The sequence below is a fragment of the Theropithecus gelada genome, chromosome 6 (genome assembly GCF_003255815.1).
Source record: "Theropithecus gelada isolate Dixy chromosome 6, Tgel_1.0, whole genome shotgun sequence".
NCBI classification, from domain to species: Eukaryota; Metazoa; Chordata; class Mammalia; order Primates; family Cercopithecidae; genus Theropithecus; species Theropithecus gelada.
Window position 1 is genome coordinate 91,429,384 of NC_037673.1, and position 26,066 is coordinate 91,455,449.

Sequence of the window (26,066 nt, forward strand, 5' to 3'; positions counted from 1 at the left end):
AGAAACTTGAAGGCCACCTCAAAGTTCATGGCAGTGATCCTGAGGAGAGATGATGGTAACTGGGACTGGAATAGCAGCAATGGCTGGGGTTAGATTCAGGATATTTTGAAGGTTGACAGTACCTGCTGATAGATCAAATATGTCAAGAAACAGGAGACAAATCAAGGGTTGCTAGTCAATTTCTAGGCAATTGATAGAGAGTTCTGCCACTTACTGAGATAGGGAACACTTAGGTAGATAGAGATTTGAGGAGTAAAATAATGAGTTATTTTTAGAAACAGTGAAGATATGAAAACAACCTAAATGCCCATCAACGGTAGACTGGATTAAGAAAAGGTGGTACATATATACATGGAATACAACACAGCAATGAAAAAGAATGAGATCATGTCATTTGCAGCAACATAGACGGAGCTTTAGGCCATTACCCTGAGCAAACTAACACAGGAACAAAAAAATACCACATGTTTGCATTAATAAGTGAGAGCTAAACATTGAGCACGCATAGACATAAAGAGGGGAAAAACAGACACTAGGGGCCTACCTTGAGGGTGGAGGGTGGAAGGAGGGTGAGGATCAAAAAAACTACCTATTAGGTACTATGCTTATTACCTGGGTGATGAAATAATCTGTACACCAAACCCCCATGATATGCAATTTACCTACATAACAAACCTGTACATGTACCCTGAACCTAAAATAACAGTTAAAAAAAAAATCTTACTTGATCCCTCATGGATTCTCACATCAACAAAGGAGAGGATCCTTTATAATAACAAAATCAGGTAACACTTTTATAATTTCCTTTATGTCTGTACTTATTGAAATAGTTGATTGTCAGAGGATAGTTTTCTCCTTGCAATGATTAGCCATACCCTTGAGAAAAACTCCTACAAGGGTATAAAACACAGTTTGGATATGTAAGATTTGAGATGTCTATTAAACTTTGATGAGGCAGTGTATTGGAAATCAGTACTTGGAGCTGGAGAAAAGAATAGATCTGGAGATGAATATTTGGGAGTCATTAACATATAGATGACACTTAAATTCAAAGGACTAAATGAACTCACCTAGGGAGACTGAACAGATAAAGAGAAGAGAGACAGAGCTCCAACATTCAGAGGCCAGCCAAACAGAGGAAAGCAGGCAAAGGAGAATGAGAAAGAATGGGCAGAGAGGTAGGAGGAAAATCAGGAATGTGTCTCTAACAGGAAGAAGTGGTCAAGAGAATGGAATACCGCTGAGGTCTGGTAAGATGGAAACAAAGAGATGACCACTGGACTTTAACAGGGACTTTGTCAGGTATAACCTCACGGGTGTGGTGGAAACAATGGGCTGAGCAGAGGATGGCAGGTAAAGAAGACATCTCCTTGAACACAAACTTTATACCGTTTATTTTTTCACATTTGCCTGCTTCTACTAAAATGACAAGCACTTTCTTGGCAGGGACCATTCATGACTTATTCAGCTTTATATCTCCAATGCCTAGTTCTATCCCTGGCAAATGTCAGAAGATAAATACATGTTTGCTGAATGAACAAACGAATATTTGGTAGTTTAACTCTTCTACCTCTTAATTTTTTATTAAAGAAAAAACATCTTAAGATACCCAGCTGAGTTTTTATTACATGGACACCTTTTCTGGTTCTTGAGGCATCATGGTTTCTAATAATGGAGCCAAAAGCAATGATATTAAATGTTATCTTAAAATATGCTAATACTTAAGTTTCTAGTTAAGCATATTTAAGTATTAAAAAGTATCTGTGAATCTTGTAAGAAAGTTCAAGCCTGGCTACACCCTTGAATAAGTTCACTGTTGAGTGAAAAAGTCTTCCAGACTAGGTTATCTCCCTGAATCAAGAACCAAGCGCTCACAGTAGTCCATTCCATTACAATGTGTATGTATAGCAAAAGTTCTAGCACTCATGATTCCTTTGTTTTGTTTTTCATAAGGAACTACCAACAAAAAAGAAATAAAGGAATCAAAACACCAAAACAGAAATAGAGGTAATGTGAGGTAACTGAAAGTACTCCTTCAAGGCCTTTAGGAATTATGTTATTTCAAAATAAAACTTGAAATGTAAATCCAGGCACATTATATAGAGTTACTTACGTTTCATTAATCAATAGGGACAGAAACCACAGAAGATCTGATTTCCATGTTAAAATAAAATTACAATTCATATTATCGTGCCTTAAGCACAATTTATAGAGTTATTCAATAAAGAAAGTCTATAGAAATACAAACAAAATTTAAAATGCCCTGCTCAAAACCAAATTTTTTCCCAAAGAATTTCAACTTTCTTCAAAACATCAACAATCTCCAAAATTTCCATCCAAATAAAACAGTTTATATAAGACATATTAAGCAACACAGCACTGTTTTATATATCTGTCTGCCTCAAACTCCTGAATAGACTTCTCAAATATAAAACATCTAATCAAACCCAAGTCTCCTCATTATAAATTAAAAGGCTGAGTGAATGTTCACCAAAATGGCACTCACATCTTTATCTCCCCTACCCCCAACTCCACTCTCCCATCTGCTTCCAATTTCCCTTTTTCTATCAGGGGTACTCCTCCTAGTGCCAATGGCTAGAAATCTCAATTCAATTCTGCTTCTAAATTTTTTTTTTTTTTTTTTTTGAGACGGAGTCTGGCTCTGTCGCCCAGGCTGGAGAAGTGCAGCGGCGCGATCTTGGCTCACTGCAAGCTCCGCCTCCCGGGTTTACGCCATTCTCCTGCCTCAGCCTCTCGAGTAGCTAGGACTACAGGCGCCCGCCACCACGCCCGGCTACCTTTTTTTTTTTTGGTTTTTTAGTAGAGACAGGGTTTCACTGTGTTAGCCAGGATGGTCTCGATCTCCTGACCTCGTGTTTCGTCCGCCTTGGCCTCCCAAAGTGCTGGGATTACAAGCATGAGCCACCGCGCCCGGCCAATACCTTGTTAAATTCTATAGACTCTATTCATCTCCTGCATCTCCCATCAACACCCTAGGGTGGATTCCAGTCATCTCTGGCCTGTACCACAAACTTCTTCCTAACTTGTCCATCTCCTTCCAGATTCACATTATAGTCATCCTGCACACGAGGGCCAGAATAATCCTAAAACACAGATCAAATTACCTTATGTTTCTACTCAGTGTTCACAGAATAAAATCCAAACTTCTTAGTAAGGTAATGAATCTGCTCTGACCTACTTTTTCTCTCTTAAACTCAACTACATTTTTCTCCTGACCGCCATGTTAAGCAGAACAGGGTCTTTATGGCAATTCTTGGAGCTTGCCCTAGCTACCACTCTCCTTTGCTTACCTATGCCATTGTTTCTGCTGGAGATGTGGTCCCCATCCAGTTTCTGTCTGCTAAAATCTTGCTAAAATCCTTTAAGATCCAAGGATTTTAGACCAGTAACATATAGGATCCCCGCAAAGAAAAGAAACTCATCCCATTTGTTCAACAATCTAGTTACTATGAAACCAGTAGCCAAATGCCCTTACTGTAGAGGTCAATTCGAGGTGATAATTTTATCCACGAATCTTCAAGGAGTTTATAGCTTAATTAATAAAATTCTCTTTTCTTATATCCTGCATTAAATCATGCAAATGCCAGCTTTGGTCTTTGCTGGCAAAGTATTAATGGAAACTCTTAAACCAGTTATTCTTGAAGATTCAACATAGCTCTCAAGAGCCATAATACTGCCACAGAAAGAAATAGGAAGGAAGGAAAGAAGGAAGGAGATAAAAAATAAAAGACAGAGACAGAAATCCTTGCTAGTAACCTGACCCAAGTTATGCCATGTTTTCCAGCTTTAATTGGCTCTAAATACATGGACATTAATTTATTATATTCTACCCCAGAACTGCAGGAGATTTGTGCATAAGTCATAGGAAATTCTGTATGGAGCTGCGGTATGCAGGACAGTCAGATAATTGGGTTATATACGTGTTGTTTTCTTTATTATAAAACTTAGTTCATCTTCAATGTAGGATGGCCATAATATCACATTTTAGGGACATTTTCTCAAACAATCCAAAATACATTTGGCCCAATCTAGCAAATGGTGGGCTGGATCTAGTGCCAGACTCCTGAGCTTCTCTGTTGCAGAGAAAAGGGTCATCACGAATTGTTAAAAGTGACCTAGCCTTGGTTCAGCTGAAATTCTCATTTTCCTCTCTCTGCTGGCTTTATCACCAATTACCTAATAAGCCTTATGAGCACAGCTTCTGTAATTTTTCACAAGTGCAAATGGAGCAAATGGAAAGGCTGAATCTGGTGATTGTCCTTGGTAAGCTTTTCTGTAAGTCATTCCAAGAATTCTACGCCCCTTTCCTTTTAAATTCTTTTCTTGAACATGTTCCAATCCTTCACATATGTTCTTTCTTTCTCTTCCCAATTCGGGTGCCAAGCTTCCCTGTCTATCTTTTTAGGCAATCTGGCTACTACTTTTCTCAGGGACGAACACCCTCCTTTGCACTGAGCAACTGGGCATTTGAATAAACTTTCCAAACACTGAAGGATGGGGCACAAACTTGACTTCACTTGATAAAAAGCATTTTAAAATGAAGCACAGACTGAAAATGGGTCTAAGTTAAAAGTCAGTAGGATTAATTCATTTAAATTAAACTTGGCTACATTTTAAAAGTGGAGCAAATAGAATCTGCTAAAGCACACCTCACTGTTTTACTTAATAAACATGTCCAACAGTGGTGGCAGTGCTGTGCTGGCAGGTCTGGATGCTCAAGTGGTGGCTTAAGAACAATCTTCTGTATTTATAAGGCAGATTATTGAAAACACACACAAAATATGGGCAGGCAGAAAAAGAAAGAGAAAACAGCAGAGTATGAGTCTTTTCTGTGTCTTAAACTATAATGAATCAAATGCTAAAAAGTCCACCTGGTAGAAGAAAAGGATAAGGCAAGGAAGTCACTTACCCTCTGACCTGTGGACTCAGTGATTTAACAAAAGGTCAAGTAACACACTGAAGGGAGTTACTATGAAGGACAATAATTTTGGAGGCTTAAATAAGAACTTATGCTTTGTAAATAGCATCTAAAATTATGAAAAATTAAATGGCAATATATATGTACAAATTTTAAAAACATTATCACTTTCCTAGAAGACACTAACAAAGGCAGAAAAATGTATTTCAATTCAATGGAGTTGACAAGAGAAATGTGTTAGCAGAATCCCACTTAAAGGCATCTGCTTTCTGATCTTCAGGGAGAGAGCAGGAGCAGCCCCTGCCCCCAAACACAACTATGCTAGACTTTTTATATAATAGTTCAGTAAACATGGTAATGGTATTTGAGCCACCACCTTTGAAACTTTGAGTAAACATTTTTTAAAAACTAAATTGACAGGCTCAGCAATAACAAAATCTGAAAATAATGCTTTGATAAAGTTTTTGTTATAAAAATAAATTACTCAAACTTCAAAATAAAGCCAGCTGCATTACTGAGGAATTTTGCTAAAATGTATTTTTAAATGTCGGATTTTAATTTTAAATATAGTTTTCCATTTGGGAGAAATATGTAATTACAATAATATATGCTCATTTAAAATATGTAGAGCTTATGTAGACCACACAATCACAGATAACAATTTAAAATGACTATAAAGTTGTAATTTGTGATTTTATTTATTTAGCAACTTTTCTCCTCATTCAAATGAATCTACATTTTAAAAGGTTAATATTGTAGATATCTGTATTATCATCTCTAAATTTTTCTGCCAATCATGAAAATAACTTTCCAGTTAACATGATACTGGAATCAACTTGAAGCCATTTCTGTATTCAACGTGAGTGGGAAAACAACTTTTAGAAGATATTTACTCCAACTATAACTTTCATTGCTGGACTCACAATGCCCCTCTGACTGTTTAGAAAGGTTCCCAAGATCACTTCTCTAAAAATAGGAAACCTGAATAATGAAGGTCAAGTAGGATTATGTCTTTTGAAACAGTGAGGAATTGTAATTTGAAAAAAAACAAGATTTCAGAATTTTCATCAAATATTCTGTTTCCATGAACCCTAAGAACTCTGTAAATTTGCTCAATCATATCTAAAAAAGTTCTCTGTTCTGCCTAAATCATAACCCTAAAACTTTTAAATTCACTTCTTTGAAGCCATAATTTGAACCCTTACATCAAAGTGGGTTAATTTAGAAGAGTAACTCCAATAGACAAAATAATTTGGACAAAAAAAGAATTCTCTGATGCTTAATTTAGCAAATTAACCTGTTGAAATTTCTGGCTCTTAGTCATTAGAAGAGAAGGCGTAAGAGTCATCACTTTACATAGGCCAGAGCTGCTTCGAGGCTACCTGTCATCAAGTACCCTCCTATATGAATACATGAATGGTGGGGGACAGTTTTATATGAGAAATTAAAACCATTTTCCCCAAGAGAGAACAGGTTTGACCACCAGAAAACTCTTCCCGATTAGCCAATCCATGTGAACATGTTCCCAAACAGCAGCTTCAATTTAAAGTCATGAGCCCTATTTCTAATAACAATGGAAAGTGAAAAAGACCAAATTAATATCCTTCCACTGGAGGATAAAAGCTTAGCCAGATGCCTACTGCTAGCAACTGTTACTGTGCCCATAGGAGCGCACTGGTCTGTCTGGGTCAGAAGGAGGGGCACTGAGGACACATATGTGGATGGAGCCTGCAGTAAGTACCAATGGTACATTCAGTCACCAGAAAGGTATCTATCTCATTTTTTTGATTTCTTCCCAGTTTTCATCCAACTGAGGTTGACAATTTCACTCCAATTCCTGCTTGCTTTTCCACACCCCTTAAAAAGTGTTTCCATGGCTAAGCTGACAGTGAAGCCTGAGGACGGGAGCTGGTTAAGAATGGTCAGCTCATGTACCATCCCCCCCACGCCACTGCTTCTACCATCAGTTTTGCAGGAGAAAAGGAATCCTAGGAGCAATACAATCTATCTGGCTCCGTGCTTTAAGGTAGAGAGATCTGGAAAAAGTCTTCCCCCTTTCCCTTTGCTGTCTCTGTAGAGACCAACCAGACCTATAAATGTGTATGCACAGAAATGGAAGAAGTAGTAGAAGCAGTCAGAAGCAAATAAAGCCACTGACTACTTTGGTACCTCTTAAAAAGTAAAAACTTTTTTTTTTTTTTTTTTTTTTTTTTAAATTAAGAACTAAGTGGTGGGTTGGGAGAGAAAGAATTTTTGATCTTCTGTCTCCTGGAAGCTACTGATATATAAATGCAGGGCTTTTTAGAGCACTGTAAACTTAATTCCAAATATGAAAACACTAGGGTATAGGAAGCAAAAATGAAGGCCATCCAAAGGTAAGAAAACAAAGCACTCCCTTCTGGGGCCCCCAGTGGTCATGCAGATCAGCGGGCACTGGGGGCATCTCTGTCACTTCACTTTCCCTTCCCCAAGTGGACCTCCTCATCTGCCCCCTTTCCCCACAAGTGTACACTGTCAATCTTGCTGTAATCAACTGTACAGTTTGCCTATTGTTTTCCCAAGGTAGCTGGCTGACCTACTGCCCCCCAGAGATGCCTCTTCCCACCCACTGTGTGTCAGTCTTTCTCTGCTCCTCTGGTCTGCTCCTCAATAGGGGCTAGCCGCCTCCTGCTGACTTCTTTCTCTCTGGGCCTCTGGGTTTTCTCTTTACATTCCCTGACCTACCTTCTTCCCACTGCCATTCCTTCCCACGCCCTTCCCTTGGAACAGGCAAGCTTATCTTTCCATCTTGCAAGGCTGAGTTTCTCTCCACTGTCTGCTTCTGTCCCTCTGCCTGTGTTTCTGGCTTCCCCTAAATGGGCCTCCCACTCCGTTTGATGCTGGTCTCTTCACTGCAGGTGCACCTATCTAGGAGTAGCTATTGGCCCACGCAGTTTTGTATTTCTTGTATCTCTCCCAGCCATTCTTGAGGTTTTCTCCCGAGATTTCACTGTATGTAGGAAGGTACCTTTCTCCCTGTGCATGCACTCCTCCTTGACGCCCCCTCACCCCACCACACAAAGTCTGTGAGTGTTTTTCACCATATGCTTCTCTGGTTAGTAACACAAGTGTCCTAGCACGTACACTCACGTGTCCACCCAATTCTGTGAGTGCCTTCCTAACAATACACTCACCTCTGAAAGTCTCCACTGCTGTTTACAAATACCCTATCATGTGAGTTCATTTTCTATCCAAAGCCTGCACAACTAATGCCTTCCTCTGTGCGCACACTTATGTCGGGGTGGGGGTGGGGGGCTCTCTGAAAACATTCCCAGTGAACCAGGGTTCACACCTCTCCTGCCGCTCTGCCTCAGACTCTGACTTCGCTCTGTGTATTTAAAGTACCTGGCTTTAGTGGGAGCTCAACAGATGTCAATTCTTTTCCCCACTTTTAGCTGAATAACTATGTGAGTCTGTGTCTCGGTGTCCTTCTGCCCCTCTGTGCCTGTTTTATGAGACCGGTTGGAGTGTGTTCCTCAGGATAGAATAGGTTATTTGTAAGATGCCTCGTGGGTTCTATTTCCCTTCCGATTCTCTTCTCCTGTAAAACGTTACAAGTTCCCCCATATGACATAACCCTCCCTCATACAATGTATCCACTCCGGTCTCCCTCATAGGCACACAGTACTGCGTGTCCATAAACTGCTTCCCCATGCACCCTGGTTACTGCGTCCCTTCTCGGTGCCTCCCTCTCTCTCCCACTTTTTTTCCAACATGAAAGCGTCTGGATTTGTAGTGCAATTACAGTGAACGTGCGCCTATCTGAGCCTCTCTCTGTACTGGAGGGGTGTGTGTGTCCATGGGCTTCTCTCGAAAACGAGGGGTGAGAGGCCCGAGTCTCTGCCCGGGATGCATTGCATCCTCCCCCCACCTTCTGGCTCGTTCCCTGTTTACACGTCCCCGAGTCAGCCCCAGACGCCGGGAGTTTTTTTGGGTACGTAGAGCGTCGGTGAACCTCCATCCTCAGAATCCGATGTCTTACTCCCGGGGAGCGCTAAGTGTGTGTGAGTCCTCAGGTCTCTCCCCGGGACGCCGTGTTGGTTTGTGTCCGCCCCCGGACACGGCGCGTCTCCAGTAACGCGATGCGCCGGTGTCCCGGAGTCCCTGAGAATGCAGGTGTGTCCCCTCCCCCCCGTACGCGAAGCGCCAGTGTCCCTGCCGTTCCAGTGTGCGCCGCCCCCTTACACGGACTGCCTAAGTCCCTATCTCTACGAGTACACCGTGCGCCCCTCACCATGCGCCCGAGCCCCCATCCCTTCGAGCACACAGTGTGTCCCCTGATACGTGAAGCGCATGTGTCCCCAAGTCCCTGGGAATACAAGGTGTGTCCCACCCCCACACGCGGAGCTCCTGTGTCCAGTCTCTGCGGATCCACCGTGCCCATGTAATTAGAAAACGTGGACAGCTGGTGTCCGCGAGTGGTCCCTGGTTCCTTGCCCACACGCTGCTCGCTACTCGCCTTCCCCGCAGAGGGTAGCGTGGTCATCTCACTTCTCTCATCGGGGCCTCTCTCCCTCCTTAGGACCCAACAAGCCAGGAAATCCGCGTGCGCCGTCGGAAAGTCCCGCAGCGGCACGGCAGCCGACCCAGGGCTGCGGCTGCCTCGGCCCCGCCGCCAGGGGCCGCCCGCCTGCCCGCTTCCCCAACGCCCAGGCTGGCCCGGGACCGCGGCGTCAGCCACCCAGCCGGCCCTGCCCTGCCTGGCCGCTGCGGGCGCTGACGGCGGCAGCTGCCAGCCCCGGCTCCGCCGGCCCCGCACCCAGCACCCGGACAGGGGGAGACGCGGCCAGGCAGTGAGGGGTGCGCTCTGCCTCCCCGAGCCCTCACCTTGTGGCTCTGGTAAGTCTCGAGCGCCCGGATCGCCGTCTCGGTGAGCTTCACATGCAGTACGGTGATGTTGTCTTGCCCCAGCCGTCCGCACGACAGCCCATAGCGCTGCTCCTCCCGCAGGCCCGCTGCCCCCCCCGCCGCCATCTTAAACTCCCCGGGGTGCCGCCGCCGCTCCGGCTCTAGCCTCCACTGCGGCCGCGGCTGCTTGGGCTTTAGCAGCCGCCGCCACTGCTAGGGCCATCCCGCTGCTGACGTACTGTCATATACTGCGCGGAGCCAGAGCTCGGACTGCCACCGCCGCCACCCGCCCCACCCTCCGGCCCCGCGCCCCGCCCCGGGCTCGTCTCATTGGTCTTGTTCCCTTCAGAACCGCCCTCATCGGCCGCCCTCCACTCTCACTGGGGCGGGGCCCAAAGTCGCTGGAGTTTTGCTCCTGGGACGGGACGTCCGAGAGGTAACAGGCTGACGTCTAGGTGACGCGCCAACTTAATCACGTCTGACGTCACGTCTGGTCGTCTTGGCTCGCCGGCCAAGATTGGCCAGGCTGGCTTGGGGACTCCCCTGCTAGTTGGAAGTCCAGGTTGCCTGGTCTGGTTACCTGGAGTTGGAGCCCCGCCCCTGTAGGGGATGGTAGTGAAAAGTCAGAATTGGGGAATCTCGCCCTGCGCGGGTGGTCCTTGGAGAGGAGGATCTCCACCTCCGATGTGTAAGGGATGGCCGTGACCAAATAAGGACTTTGTTCCCCGACGGCTGCGGAAGCTGTGGAACTTGGTGCGTGCGTGTGGGGGAGGACGCAGTAGGTGGACTCGCTAGAGATCTGCTCCTCAAAACTCCTGGTACTGTAGTTGAGCAGACGGGTTTGGGAGGAAACTGCTCACTCGAAACTTGAAGTTATCGGGTGCCACACGCAGAGCTTATAAAAACAAAACCAAAAACCCTTGAAATTAGTGAGTTGACTCTTAGATGTAGGAGTAGTGTTAGATTTTGTGGAGCATCTTAAGGACAAAATCACGCGGGAAGTTAAATGCCTTTCGTATGGTAGGCATGGTATAATAGAGAATTGAGTTCGAGGTCTTTACTACGCCATGCCCTGTTGTGATTCTCTGGGATCACAACTGGTTGGGATGGTATCTCCTTAAAAAGGACTCTAGAAGGGTAAAACTGGCATTGTTCTAAATTAAAAGAAACGTCGACAGTTCTCATTCTCTGATTCAGTTTGAGTTTTGTCCTTTTTATTTGATAGGGCTGTGTGAAAACCTAGCTAGGGTTTAAAGGTAAGAGATAGGCTGTCGAGGATAAGCGAAGGAGATGGGGGCGTGAGGCGGGTGCACAGGCCTGGCATACTTTCCATTCCATCCACAGGATGCTTTCTGTGTAGGCGTGGCTAAAAGAGGGAGCCTAATCTGGAGTCCCTTTCAGGTTGTGTGTGGATAGACTGACAGATGGGTTCCTGTCAGAGGATGGATTAATTGGGTGATCAGAAACACCAGATAAAACCATTGAAAGCTTTCAAACTGTTGAAAGTCAGTTTAAAAAAGTTTTTTTTTTTTTTTTAAATAAAAAAACTGAGACGCTTGTTTTTACCCTCAGCTTATAAAACCGTGTTCTGTTCTACTGGGATCCCCCGGGAAAGTTTATAGATATTTAATCAGTGTTTTTCATTACTTTAAATAGGATTATGGCTATAATTCCATGTCCTCCCCTCCCAATAAATGCCTTCCCCACCGTACGTGTACACTCCGTTTTGATTCAGACTCTCAAACAAAGTAGGTGTATAATGTGAATTACAGAATGAATTCTCGTTCCATGGATTAAGTGGAAACACCTGTATTAAGCATTGCTCCCTCACAGGAAAACAGTTTGTAAATTGACTTAATTTCAATCCACTAAGATTGGCTAGCTGTTAAGACATAATTAACGCTTGCTAATTTCATTTACTTTGGTGATACAAAGTTATCTTAAATTCATTGAGTAGAGAAATTAAGGAATCATCAAATTGGATTTAAAAGTTTACCCTTAGAAGGGAAATAGAGGCTTTATTACCTAGTTTTCTCAGCTTTCCAAAAGTAGAAACCTTATTCAAATAATTCATCTCTAAGCGGACTATAGTCTAAAAATAATTCTGTACTTGAATTTTTCTTTTCTCTCTCTGTTTTTTTTTTTTTTTTTTTTTTTTTTTTTGCTTTGATACTAAAGGACTGAGCACATAGCTAAAGCCTTAATTATTTGGGGGGCGAGGGGGAAGGGAGGTTTGACCAGAACAAGTAAAACCTGTATCCTACTGCTTTTCCGGTGAATGTGGGTAAATCCCCACCCACATGATATCCTAACTTGGCCTACTCTTACTCAGAATTTCTGATGACATCCAAGTGGGTGGGGGAGGAGTAAGGATGGTTTTCGTTGTAGTTTTCAAATATCTGACCTATAGCTTCTTACTAGTAATTGATTTTTAAAAAAAAAAAATAGTAGGAAAATTTTTCCCATGCCCTATTTTAGTAGGTAACAAATCTTTTGGGGATTAATATATTATTGTAGTGAGTTAATGTTTGTTTGTATTTTTCCCCTTTTGAGCTTTTCAACTGTGGAAGGAGGAAATGATCAAGTACAAAGCAATATGGTAATCTAGTAGCGTCTTTTCATTGATGTCTCACAGGTATAGTACACATTATGCCTGCCTGAATCAGATGGTCAAGTTATGATGCTGGTAAGGATAATTTATTTTGAGGAGGCTTATGAAAGGTGCTTTTTGGGAAGGTTGCCATTTTATACGTATTTTCTGTATCTTTATCTGATTTAAATAATTAAATTATCATTGAATATCAGTTAAGTATAACATGCTGTAGAGGATTTAAAAATTAAACTGTAAAGTCTCTAAAGGAATTTTCTGTTTCAATGTGGCAAGTGAACAGTATACTGAAAGCAAAGCAATTAGAAAATTAGTAAATGCTCCGCCGGGCGCGGTGGCTCAAGCCTGTAATCCCAGCACTTTGGGAGGCTGAGATGGGCGGATCACAAGGTCAGGAGATCGAGACCATCCTGGCTAACACGGTGAAACCCCGTCTCTACTAAAAAATACAAAAAACTAGCCGGGCGAGGTGGCGGGCGCCTGTGGTCCCAGCTACTCCGGAGGCTGAGGCAGGAGAATGGCGTGAACCCGGGAGGCGGAGCTTGCAGTGAGCTGAGATCCGGCCACTGCACTCCAGCCTGGGCGACAGAGCCAGACTCAGTCTCAAAAAAAAAAAAAAGAAAATTAGTAAATGCTAATTTGGATGGTGTTGGTGACAAGCTCAAAAATTCAAAGAAAGGAGAAGTCTGAAGAGGTTTAATGAAGGTGATAGTACTTGAACAGCTCTTGAGGGTTGAGTAGATTCTAGATAAGTTGGAGGTGGTATAGATGGAGACAGGCCAACTAAAAATGATCTTAATGATGATTCCAGGTGAATACATTAGTTTTATGAAGGAGGAATGGAGACTCCCATTAACTTAAAAGCAACCTGCCTAACATAACCAGGAGAGGCAGGGTCGGAATCACCTCTTTAAATGTCCTTCCAGTCCTTATATACACTGAGTAGCTATGGATTAGATTTAATAACTGAGAAGAAATCTGTCGTATAAGACAGTTCAGTGCAGGAAAAAGGCTAAAAGGAATCTGATGCAGGGCCTGCTCCATCTCTCATGTCTAATATACAGTGCTGGCAAGGGATATGTGAACATCAAGGCCTTCTCTGGCCTTCAAATACTGGGCCACCCCTCATTCCAGGTTGCTGCATATTTAATGACTGTTTCTCACATCTTTGGTGCAGTGGTCACCAATTCAGATGCCTTCAGGGACTATTGGATACCCAAATGAGTGAAACAGGGCAGATACAATGTCATAGGCACTGAAGATGCTGGACTGTAGTGAGCTGGGAGCATTTAAAGGGCTGAGTGATATCTTGGTTCAGCTGACTGTTGCCAGGTAAAAATTTTAATAAACATTTTCTGGACATTAAAAAAGTTTTAGGGCAAAGTTAGCCCACAGGTTTCTAGTTTTCCAGATCTTCTGTAGTGACTGCCAGTGCAGAAGGGCATTCTGTCTTATACCTGTGTTAGCAGTTTGGAGGTTATTTCTTAAACCCATCTATACAAAAAGTTAATGCTTATTAATGTCTTAATACAAGGCAATGGCTTCTGTTACAGAAAGAGAACATAGAACCTTATAGAGTTATAGCACAGAAGCTCTCTCGATGCAGAATTTCCAGAGAGAAAATCTTTCCCTTTTGAATTCTCTTCCCCAATGCTGCTTGCTCCCTTGTGCAATGGTTGTGTTTGACCCAACTATTACACCACTCTCCCTTCAAGACTGCCCAGCCATGTACTAAAATCTAAAATGTACTAAATTTCCTTGCCTTGGACACAATTGAAGTAGAAGCTTGATAGTTTTAAAAGTACTTCAGCAAATATTTATAGAGAATAAAAGTGAGATACCTATAGTTAGGGCATAGATTTTGTTATATAAACACAGGTTTTAAGTTGAATAATTTTTATTGTATTGTGTGAATATTTACTCTAAGTACGAGAAATGTTACATTGCATTGTTTATTATTGTTATCATCATTATTGCTAAATTTGACTCTGAGTTCCCCATCTGAGTAGTAGGATAGTAAATTTACAAGTCATTCAAAGGTTCCAGAATATGTGGGGAGGGTTCTCTAATCTAGGTCTATCTCTGCTGTTATACTTCTTTAGAGGCTCAAGAGTTTCTTTTTAGGAAGGGTTTGGGATGGAACACAACCTAGATAGAAGGCAACAGAGGACCTGAATTGAAAATGCATTTGTAGAACAAACATACTGTATTTACTTATGTCGTGTATTTTTATGGGAGTAGGGTTAAGGGTGGCACTCATAGTGATTATGAGAAGGGAGGCTGAAACTCTCCCTAGCCTTGTAATATGATGATGGACCACGTCCACATGATTTTCTGAAAGGAATCGCTTATCTGAGAACTTTGCTGAAATGGGCAGCCCTGGGGTACTAACCTCAGCAAAGTCCAGCCTCCCTCCCCAGGTGTATACTTATTGAGGTACGGAAAGGACACTGGACTTGGGCTGTACCCTTCCTGGGGCTGGCAGCCTCAGCTTCTCCCAGGATTAGGAGGTGTTAACCCATCTCTGGACATCTACCTCTACACTTTCTTGTTCTCCGAAGTTCCTTTCTCTTTCTAGAACAGTCTGGTTATTAAAAAAAAAAAATTGTGATCTGAAAGTGAGGAAAGTCCCTCCTCCCCTCCAGTTCAAAGCCCTTCTTCACTCTTAATGGGGCTGAGTAGAAGGCTAGGTGGCCAGGGCTATCTCTCCTTCTTTCACATGTATTGAATACACACACACGTTAGCTCCCTAAGATGGAGATACTCAGTCTTCATTAATACCTTTTTAGCTTTTTTCCCCTCTCTCTATTCCTTGCCTTTCTCTACATTAAGAGCAGTCTCTAGGAAATTGTGTCCTTTGGAGGCAAAAGGACTCGGATTTGATTCCTCTAAACACCAAGAAAATTCTCCCCTTCTTCCCTGATTGAAGAAAATGTCCTGTCCACAGAACTGAACTGTGTCCAGCATAGTGACCAAAGTGGCCATTTTCCCACATGATAATTGTTTTATGGCTATTCAGCATAGTGCAAAGTGCCCTGAAAGATATCTTGTTAGCTCTGAAAAGGAGAAGAGTGGTAAAGAGTGACCTAACAACTATTACCATTTCCATGCTGTTTTGTACTAAAAAGGAACACATGTATTTCTGAATAAACTGAGGAGTTAGGAAGACATGGGGTGGGGAGGGAATGTTTAGCCTTTCGCTTTTAAACATGCTAATAGTGGACCAAAAGCCATCAGTCTCAAGAATGATTTTGATAATTAATAATAGCTTATTCTTGTCAGGTGCAGTTGTGTGATACTATAGTCCCAGCTACTCAGGAGGCTCAGGCAGAAGGATTCTTAGAATCCAGCAGTTTCAGGCTGCAGTCCACTATGATCCTTCCTATGAATAGACACTGCATTCCAGTCCAGACAATGTAGTGAGACCCTATCTCTAAAATAAATAAATAAATAAGTAAATGTATGTGGTTTGGCTGTGTCCACACCCAAATCTCATCCTGAATTGTAGTTCCCATAATCCCCACATGTTGTGGGAGGGATCTAGTGGGAGGTAATTGAATCATGGGCACAGTGAGTGAGTTCTCACAAGATCTGATGGTTTTATAAGGAGCTTTCCCTCTTTGCTTGGCACTTCTCCTTGTTGCCACCATGTGAAGAAGGACGTGTTTGCTTCCCCTTCCACCGTGATTGTTAGTTTCCTGAGGCTTCCCCAGCCATGCTGAACTGTGAGTCAATTAAACCTCTTACCTTTATAAATTACCCAGTCTTGGGTATGTCTTTATTAGCAGTGTGAGAACGGACTAATACATAAATAAAAAATCTTATTTTTGATGGGACTTTGAAGTTTAAAAGCAATTTAGTTACATTATCTCTGAATTTTCTCTATAACTCTGAGGTAGCCGTTGTTTTATACTATAGTTACCTTTTAGGTAACTGAGGCTCAGAGAGGGTGTGTATCACCCACTTGATAAGTGACAGAGCCAGGCTAGAACCTGAGATTTCCTTTTCCAAATCTCGTATATCTACCTTTGAACATGACCCTAAGGTCTGAGGAATTATAATGAATGTGTTGGATTATCACAGTGAAATTAATAAAGAGTTTTAAAATGGTTGGTTCTACTTCTGTGGGCAGGTTGGGGGTTGGTTTTTTTGTTGGTCTTGAAAGCAAGACTTAAGTCATTGAATCACTCTTTCCACACAAACACCCAATATCTTTCTAAATAGCAACAAGGCAAATAAAATGATCCATTCAGCTTTGGTTTATTATAGCTAGCATATTGACTTTAATGAGATTTATGAAAATTAATTCTATTTTTATGTGTGATACATATAATTTGTGATATATTAGAACCCTTGGTATAACAAATATGCACAGTGCATAGGTGCCCATTTGAAAAAGCTCAGATTATGATTTTAAATTATTGTAAAGATTTACAGTTGTTATATCTTTGCTTTTATTGCATGTTATTCATATCTGCGGCTTATTTAATAAGGAATCTTTGGTCAAAAACACATCCCCTATAATATCACTTTTCCCATGGGACTGTATCTCTTACTTTATGACATGGTTTCCAGAACATGTCATGACAAAAAGCAGAGAAGAAAATATATCAACACATATGGACACAGAAGACCTTTTTGTTTTGACCTAGTGAGTTAGAATTGTAGCTGTAGCTGATTTCATCTTATTCTCATTCAGCTATTTATTCAAGTATCATATTTATCATCTTTGACCTTTGCATCTGTTATGGCCTCCAATATTGGGAATGTTTGCTTTTGCTTTGGGGTTTGGAAAATTAAAAACCAATATGACCCTTATAGGTTAGAATACTTACAGAATTAGAAACAAGCAGTATAGTCTAATATAGGATGTAAGAGGTGAAGATAAGACCTACTAGGTGAGAAGCACTGTTCAGGGACTAATTCAGTGATGTAGGAGTCCTGGATTGTGAGAACATATTCAGCTCAGGGTGTTGGGAAAAGCTCCATGGAAGAGTTAGCATTGGAATGTCAAAGTTTTCTAGCTGTGATAATGGGAGTATTAAAATATTCGAAGTTTAAGGATCTTATGAGCTATCATAAGGTGTTTTGGGGGAAAGACAGTAATCTGTTTTCACAGGAATATGTGGTGCTTAAAGGTGATTGTGACAGATGGAGCCAATAAAGATGGAATGGAGACAGATTGTGAGAAGAGCTTTTAGTATTGGGCTAAGGAATATGGACTTTGATCTGTGAGCAATGGGGAACTGTTGGAGGCTTCTGACCAGGAAGTAGCATGATCTAATCTATATGTTAGGACTATTCAGTGACAAAAGTATAAGTAATGGATTGGAATGGATTCAGTGTTCTAGGCAGTTATTGTGAAGCCTGAAGGCACTTTGATTTGGAAAGTAAAGGGAACAAAAGAGATTACTATGGGGAAAGTAAGCAGGGAGACCAATGATCAGAGGAGGCTCTGTGTCATTTGGGAATTTGAAATAAGGTACTACAAGTGTAGGGGGAGTGATAATGACAAAAGAGAGCAGAGTTAGGAGGGAAAAAGTAATGAGGCCTTGTACTAGGGTATAATGATGGGAATGGAGAAAGGGAGAATATCATGGCTCTGTGAAGGTAGAGTTGGTTGATTTAGCAGCTTTATTTGAGTATGAGAGATGAGTGAGCATGAGGAATTAAAAATAACTACTAGCTTCAAGTTTGGTTTACTAGAAGATAATATTATATGAAAAGAAACAAGGGAATCAGGAGAAAGACCTTGTTTAGGTTAGCGGTATCAGTGGATTAAATGTCTGGCAGGCATTTGAAAATGTGAGTCTTAGGCCTCAGAGTCAACCCATTGAATAATAGTAGAGATTGTGAAATTGGGCAAGTTTTCTGAGGGAGGTTATGAGGAAAGAGGATGAGAAAAAGAGAATTGGGAATATTCCTAAATCTCATGCCCACTCTAATGGCGACACACTTCCTTCTTATTTAGAATTATGACTATGGTGGACCACTCTTACTGACACAGGTATCTTATGCCTGAGGGATGTTTTCATGTACCCCTGTGTATATTTCCAAGATTTTCCTAGTGATAACATCACTCTAAGTCACTTGCATTCACGCATGTTTTTTGAGTGAAGGAAAAAGCTTTGGAATTAATAACCACTCCTTACGCATTGCACTTATTTGGTGCACACCCATCGTGATGTGTTGACTTTGCTTATCTTACTTATTGGGAATGGCAGAAAAGGCCATTCACTGTTGTAGGCAGTTATTGGGAAGCCTGAAAGCACTTTGATCTGGAAAGTAAAGGGAACAAAAGAGTTTACTAGGGAGAAAGTAAGTAGAGAGACCAATGATCAGAGGAGGCTCTGTGTCATTTGGGAATCTGAAATAGGATACTACCAGTGTAATTAATGAACAATGTGAAGCTTAAATGATAATTTGCAACAAGCATTAAATGAAAGATCATTGCTTTTGGTAGTAGCCACATATTGAATAAAGTTTGCTGAGTGTGCACTGAATATTATCTGTCCTAAATGACTCAAAATTTCAGTTTGATCCTAGGGAATATTATACAACTGGAAAAGGAAACGAATATAATTATCTCTGAGAGCTGATATTATTGCATAGTACTAACAGAGATAAGGCTACTTTCAAATTGTCATAACAAATGAACTTTAATGATGACTAATGAACAGAAATATGTTTAATAACCTGTGATCTGATTTTAGAAGCTGGGCTATTAACTGAGAATAAGGAGAACTGCTCTCTGTTTCTGATTCTGTCCCGCTGATCTTTGCCTTGAATAAATCACTCATGTATAAAATGATTCTGGATAATTTAAAAGCATCAAGTATTTGAATTGTGACTTTTCTCTCCAATATTTCTCAACTAAACCAGCACAAAAATTTAAGAAGTATAAGGTATAATTTGATTTACCTGCAGAAAGAGTATTAGCCTCTAATGGGGATTATCCACATTTCTCAAAAACAACAGTTCGTCATGTTGATGATCTATTATGACTGTGACCCCTGATGAGCATACTGAGACTGGCGTCAGCAGATTGTATTAAACTTCAATAGCATAGAAAGCCAAGTATCATGATTTAGCTTTGTCAAGTGTTGAAAAATTTTGTTTTTGCACAGAGGAAAAAGTCTTTCCTAAATAGATTCTGACTTGGTGTATTGAGTAAGTATATTTGCCTCATTTTTAGATTCCTGAATCTTTTTTTTTAAGTTTCTATCTTGTATTTTTAAAATTACCCTATATTTTATATACTCATTGTAAGCATATAGGTTTGCACAGATTAATTAAATGTAATTTTTGAATATTTGCCAAAACAGAAGCATGGCATTGGAAATGTACTTTAAAAATAGAAAATTTGAAGGCACTTTTGAGTTTGCAATGACAATTATCCCAGAAAATTTACTATAAAATAATTAAGCGTTAGTGCAGGTAAACTTTTTAAAATGTATTTTTAATTTACATACAGTAAAATTTACTCTTTTTGGTATATATTTTATACCAAAAATTCGACAAACAGAACAATTCTATTACCTCCCCAAAGGAACTCCTTGAAAATACATTGTCCCTTTGTAGTCAGATCCTCCTGCCCCCCACCCTTAACCCCTAACAACCACTGATCTGTTTTCCATCACTATAGTTTTGCCTTTTCTAGGATGTCATATACATGGAGTCATACGTTATGTAGGTTTTTGAGTCTGGCTTCTTTCACTTAGCATAATGCATTTGAGATTCATCCATGTTGTTGCAGGTACCCACAGTTTGTTCCCTTTTATTGCTCAATACTATTCCATTTACGGGTCCTTCACAGTTTAGTTGCCACTTGAAGGATATTTACATTATATCTGATTTTGGGTGATTGTGAATAAAGCTGTTATAAACATTCACAAATGGTTTTTATGTAAACATGTCTTCTTTGTTTATTTCTTTTCTTTCTTTCTTTTTTTCTTTTTTTTGAAGCAGGGTCTCCCTCTGTTACCCAGGCTGGAGTGGAGTGGCTCAGTCATAGCTCACTGCAGCCTCAAAGTCCTGGCTTCAAGCCATTCTCACATCTCAGCCTCCCTAGTGGCTGGGACTACAGGGCATGCCACTAAACACAGCTAATTATTTTATTTTTATTTTGTAGAGATAAGGTCTCACCGTGTTGCCCAGGCTGGTCTCAAACTGCCTGCCAAAGTGTTGGGTTTACAGGTATGAGCCACTATGCTCAGCCAAGTCTTATTTCCCTTGGGTAAATACTTAAAAGTGGGATTATTGTGTATAGTAAGTATATATTTAACATTATAATAAGCTGCCAAACTATTGCTCATAGTGACTGTACCATTTTGCATTTGAAAATTCAAGTTTTTCTGTGTACTTGTCAGCACTTGGCATTGCCAGGTTTTTTTTTTAAGTCATTCTAGAGCATGCATAGTAGTATCTCATTGTAGTTTTGGTTTCCATTTCCCTAATGATTAGTAATATAGAACATATATCTGTGTGTTTGTTTGCCTTTAGTATATATTTTTTGTTGAAGTGTCTTTTCAGATCTTTTGTCCTTTTAAAAAAAATGAGTTGCTTTCATTTTAAGATTTGATGATTTTTATGTAATCTAGATATATGATTCAAAAACATTTTCCCCCAGTCCCTACCTTGTTTTTTCTTTCTCTTAAAGTATCTTTTGCAAAACAAAAAAAAGTTTTTTATTTTGATGAAGTTCAGTTTATCAGTTTTTTTTTTCCTTGTTCTTACAGTGCTTTTGGTGTTAAATCTAAGAACTCTTTGCCTAGCTGAAGGTCACAAATATTTTCCTATACATTTTCTTCAAAGTGTTTTACAGTTTTACATTTACATTTAAGTTTATGGACCATTTCAAGTTAATTTTTTATTAGCACAAGTACATTTCTTTACTAACCAAAGGGATGATCCTAATTAAACCAGCACTTTAAAATAATTCCACATAAGATACTTGTGGAGATTTGCTTGTTGAACTGAACTTGTTCATTCTCTCAGCTAATTACTTTCCAAAGTGATGATAGAATTTTTATTCTACTTTTTCGTAGACCTGAGTACAGGTGACATTGTTCAGGATGCAGTCCACCATTAATTTCCCGTTTTTTTAACTTTCTTATTATCGTGCTTTCCTTTCCTTTCCATTCCTGATGTTGAACCAATGTGCCATGTGTGAAGTTGTGACAGTCTGTGTTTTTCTGCTATCAGCTGTAGTTTCTTCAAACTTCTCCCTCAGGGTACAAGAGAACTGTGTTGGTTTCAGAGTGCTCTCAGTGTTTATGGTGGTTTTTGCTGTCACAAGAAATGTTACAACCTGTTCTGGCCATTGCATGCATTTTTCACAGAACTATCCCTACTCCTAGTTCCATCATGTATTCATCAAAGCATTTGCTATCCACTCGATGCTATTGTCCTCTCAGCTGCTGAATGATGGCCAGCATGGGTGTGTGAGCAGAGCAGGGTCTGGCTCAGGGGTGGGGGTAGGATGTTGAGCCAGGTTTTTTGTATAAGGTGTGAAATATGTGTCTAGGGTGATTTTTTGGCATTTGGGTTAGTACTGTTTGTTAAAAAGACAATCTTTTATTCCACTGAACTGTGTTTACACCCAAGTAAAAAATCAGTTGACTACAGTATTTGTATGGATCTATTTCTGCACTCTATACTATATGATCTACGTGTCTCTGCTTTCATCAGTACCCACTGTCACGATTATTGTAGCTTTATAGTATAATTGACTTTAGAACATCTCTGCGAGAAAGAAACAAATTCTCTCAAGCACCCTAGTCAGTTTCCTTTTCAGTCTTCTTATCCAAGCAAATGGATTATTTCTCAACAATTTTATCTTCAGTGTTCATTCAGTTTATATATTGACTCAGAAAGGTTGTAGCCATACTTCTTGTAGCCTTTCCCTGGATAGAAAAAAGACCCTTGTACACTATAGCATTTAAGTTGAGCTTTCTCTGTATTGAAGTTAAAATGCAAAAATTTGCACGTGCATACACACACACATACACACACACACACAGCCAAACCAAAAACCATCTACTGAGCTATCATCTGCAGACATTCCCTTAAGGGGCTTCCCAGGGAGCTACCACCTCTTTCAGGCCCCATCACTCTGACCAAGCTGCCTGGACAGTGGTGACACCTTACCATCCATTGATAACCAGCTTCCTGTCTGGTGGAGCGTCAGTTGGTGGGAACCAGCTGTTATGATTCATCCCACTTAAGATTTCTGCCTTTTGAGAAGTGACGCTAATAGACCTTGGCTGAATGGTGTCTGATTGGGAGAATTTTCTTTTTGAAAGCAGTTTGATTTCTAGTGCCTCAGCAACTGAACTTTTTATTTTAACAGGTATGCTCCAATTTCCAGTTTCTGTGGAAATTCAATAGAAAGATAAATGTTGTTTTCATCAAGTGTTTGTACCGGCTATTATTTCTTCCTGAAAAACAAACAAGCAAGGTAACTTCTCTTAAAAAAGATACTTGCGTTATGAATTCTTTAATAGTTTTCCAAGCTTTCTGGCTTCTCATATTCTGCAAAAGGCAAAACATTTCCAGCCTAAGATATGACTTGTTACATTTGGATTTGGTGAAAGTATTATTGAGTGCCTGAGGGGATAGCTTCACATATCTTGAGGGGGTGGCCTTTCTCTTGCGCTATTGAAGCCAGTTTCATCCTTTGCTTTTTTTTTTTTTGTCATTTTCTTAGATCTGATAAGCTTATGAATATTATTTAAAAACAAAGTTTGTTAAGGGGTTGAAGCAGTTTACAACCATAAGGACAAGCTGTTGTAAATATAATGAAAGAACAATAAGAAACATAAATTTTAAAATATTGATAAGGGAAAGGTGTATTGCCTTTTATGAGTTATGCAAAATTAACATTGTCCTTACTTTTTTAAAAACAATTTTCAGCAGTTGCACATGGAATAACAATTGTCCTTACTTTAGAGATGAGGAGAGAGCAGAGCATGCCATGAAGGAGGAGGACTGTGATTACATTAGGGACATACCAATCATGGTACCAGTGGCATGCATGGGCAGAAGGGGAGCCTGTTACCAGCAGCCTTTACAGGATGGGCCAGATTTCTTCAGCATCGCTGCATATAAAGTCACACCCCTAAGTATGAGAAAGTCAAATTGTGATGGAAATTTTTCTAATGCTAAGAATTGCTGGTTTCCTATAGCCAATTCAAGTTATGCTAGCAGTGCAACATTTTATAACATTTGGTAGTAACAAGTGATTTTATCTTTGGGTTGGTGATACCCTAGGGCAGACATTCTCAAACTTTAGTGTACATAAGAATCACCTGGGGAGCTTGTTAAAATTTAGGTCCCTGGGCCCCAGCCCTCAGAGGTTTTGATTTATTAGGTCTGGGGAGTGGACAAGAATCTGCATTTTAAAAACAAACCCACTCTGTTTGGCACCCTGACTCATTTCTCAAAAGGTTGCAAAATTCTCCTAACAAAAACTGTTACCCTTCAACTGAATTTTTAAAATACTCTTTCACTTAGTACAAGTAAGTGTTGTGAAATTTAATGATGGCTGAGCTTTGGGGTTCCAGAGAGGTTGGCAATAACTAGTTTAGATTCCCTAGGTGTGAACTAAGATATAACATGCAGCACAGTATAAATAGACTTAAGTTAAATTTCTTTCAATTAGAAGTTATTAGTTACACAATTTCCATTTCCAGGTCATCTATGCATCCACAGATGGTATTAGATAAGGGAGCTAGACCAGGCATGGTCTACCTAGGGAATTTCACCAGGTTATTTTATAATCATTATTGCCTACTGTGCCCTTAATGATGTTAGTCAGGATCCCATTAAGTTAGTGAATATAGTAATTGGTCCCCTGATGATAGCCAGGGGGAGTCAAATCCTGTGGGTCCACCCTATTCTGGTCATATTGGAGGCAAGATAGAAATTGCTGCTTGTAGTCTTCAAGGGCACTTTTCCTTTGTGGGGATAAGGTGCACTATGCTCCCAGGCACATTTCTCAAAACACAGCAGGAGTCCCTAGAGAGTCCTCCCCCGATAATTCAGGCTGGCACTTATGACTTACTTTTAAAAGTAATTTAAAAATCCCATCAAATACAAACAATCAAAATCCAGATTCTCTACCAGCTATTCTGTAGATCTAGTATTCCATTGTTTCCATCTGCCCACATCAACCACTTAAAAATATTTTTGGACAAGGTTTTTCCTGCCTTTGTTGATACTTAGGTAAGGTGGAGCATTTCTAGAGACTGGACTCAAAGCAACTGCACAAACGAATATGATGTAAACTAGTTCTATTGTTAGCAAGGGGGAATAAGATTTTGCTGATTTGGTGTTCATATTCAGACAACTTCTGCAGTTTGCAGAATTATAATACCAAACCAGAGGTTATTCCTGATTCACTTGAATGAATCCCTGTGCTTGTGGTTCATGTATATAGCTGACTTTTAAAATTTTTCTAACTTTTCATGGCAAAACTTAAAGCAAAGAGAATTACAGAATCTTCCAGATATGGAAAGTACTTAAAGAACATACACTCCTATCTCTTACCTAATGTTTATTTATTTGTTTTGACAGCCAGGATACACACTGGATTACCTAATTTTTAAATCTCATCTTCTACCTTAACTCTGTCACTAAATTGTCAGCTTTTTAAGGGAGAAGGTTGTTTCTTACTCAAATGTGTTTTTAATCCTTGTGAAATTATATTACATTCAGCTTCTTGAGGAAGAAGGCCTCATTTTGCACAACTGCCCTGAATAAATACTTTTTAATTTGATCATTCAGTTGGCAGATGTTCTCATTCCCTGTGTTCCAGTTGTGTGAATTTGGCTGCCATATTTCCTTAATTCTGACCCCTGCCCTATCACTTACTAATGTATGACCTTGGGCATTATTTAACCTTTCTGTGCTTTTTTGTAAAATGACACTCAATAGCATGGTGATGATTTTTGCTATTGTCTTTGCAGATATTTTTTAACATGATTGATATTTATGTGTCTAGATTAAGTAGATACACTAATAATAGCTGCCATATTTTGAGGACTTTCTTAGTACATTTGTGCTGCTATAACAAAATATTAATGCCACAGACTGGGCAACTTATAAACAATAGGAATGTGTTTCTGACAGTTGTGGAGGCTAGGAAGCAGTGGCAGATTCAGTGTTTGGGGAGGGCTTGTTCCACAGATGACATTTTCTTTCAGTGTCTGTGCAAAAGGGCTGAAGAAAACAGACCTACTTCCTCAAGCCATTTTGTAGGGTCTCTAATCCCATCCATGAGGGCTCTGCCCTCCTAACTTAATCACCTCCTAAAAGCTGTACCTCTTAATGCCTTTACATTGTCAATTAAGTTGCGCCACATGTATTTTCGGGGAAATTCACACTGTGCTTATGCTTCCTGTCCTTTCATTTAATAGCCTAAGTTCTGTCTGGAAAATACTATTGGAAAACAGAAGTTATTTGAAAGCTCTTGAAAGTAGGACATGTTAACAGTTACAATTAGTAAGTATATACTGTATGCATTTTATTATGGTAGATTCTCCCATGATTATAAGACAAGTGATTTTTCTTTTTTTAACTTCTTTTTTTTTTTTTTAAGTTCAGGGGTACATGTGCAGGTTTGTTAAACAG

At 40.3% G+C, this 26,066-nt stretch overlaps 1 protein-coding gene and 1 pseudogene across 1 annotated transcript in view; both read right to left on the reverse strand.

Annotated features, from left to right (window-relative positions):
- ELL2 (elongation factor for RNA polymerase II 2) overlaps positions 1–10,513 on the reverse strand; it is a 77,076-nt gene extending 66,563 nt beyond the window's left edge. Inside the window, exon 1 of the mRNA XM_025388175.1 lies at positions 9,806–10,513. Coding sequence (XP_025243960.1) covers positions 9,806–9,952 — 147 coding nt within the window. The 5' untranslated portion in view covers positions 9,953–10,513. The remainder of the gene's footprint in view (positions 1–9,805) is intronic.
- Positions 10,514–21,462: 10,949 nt separating this feature from the next.
- Positions 21,463–21,871, reverse strand: LOC112627036 (annotated as a pseudogene).
- Positions 21,872–26,066: the final 4,195 nt, after the last annotated feature.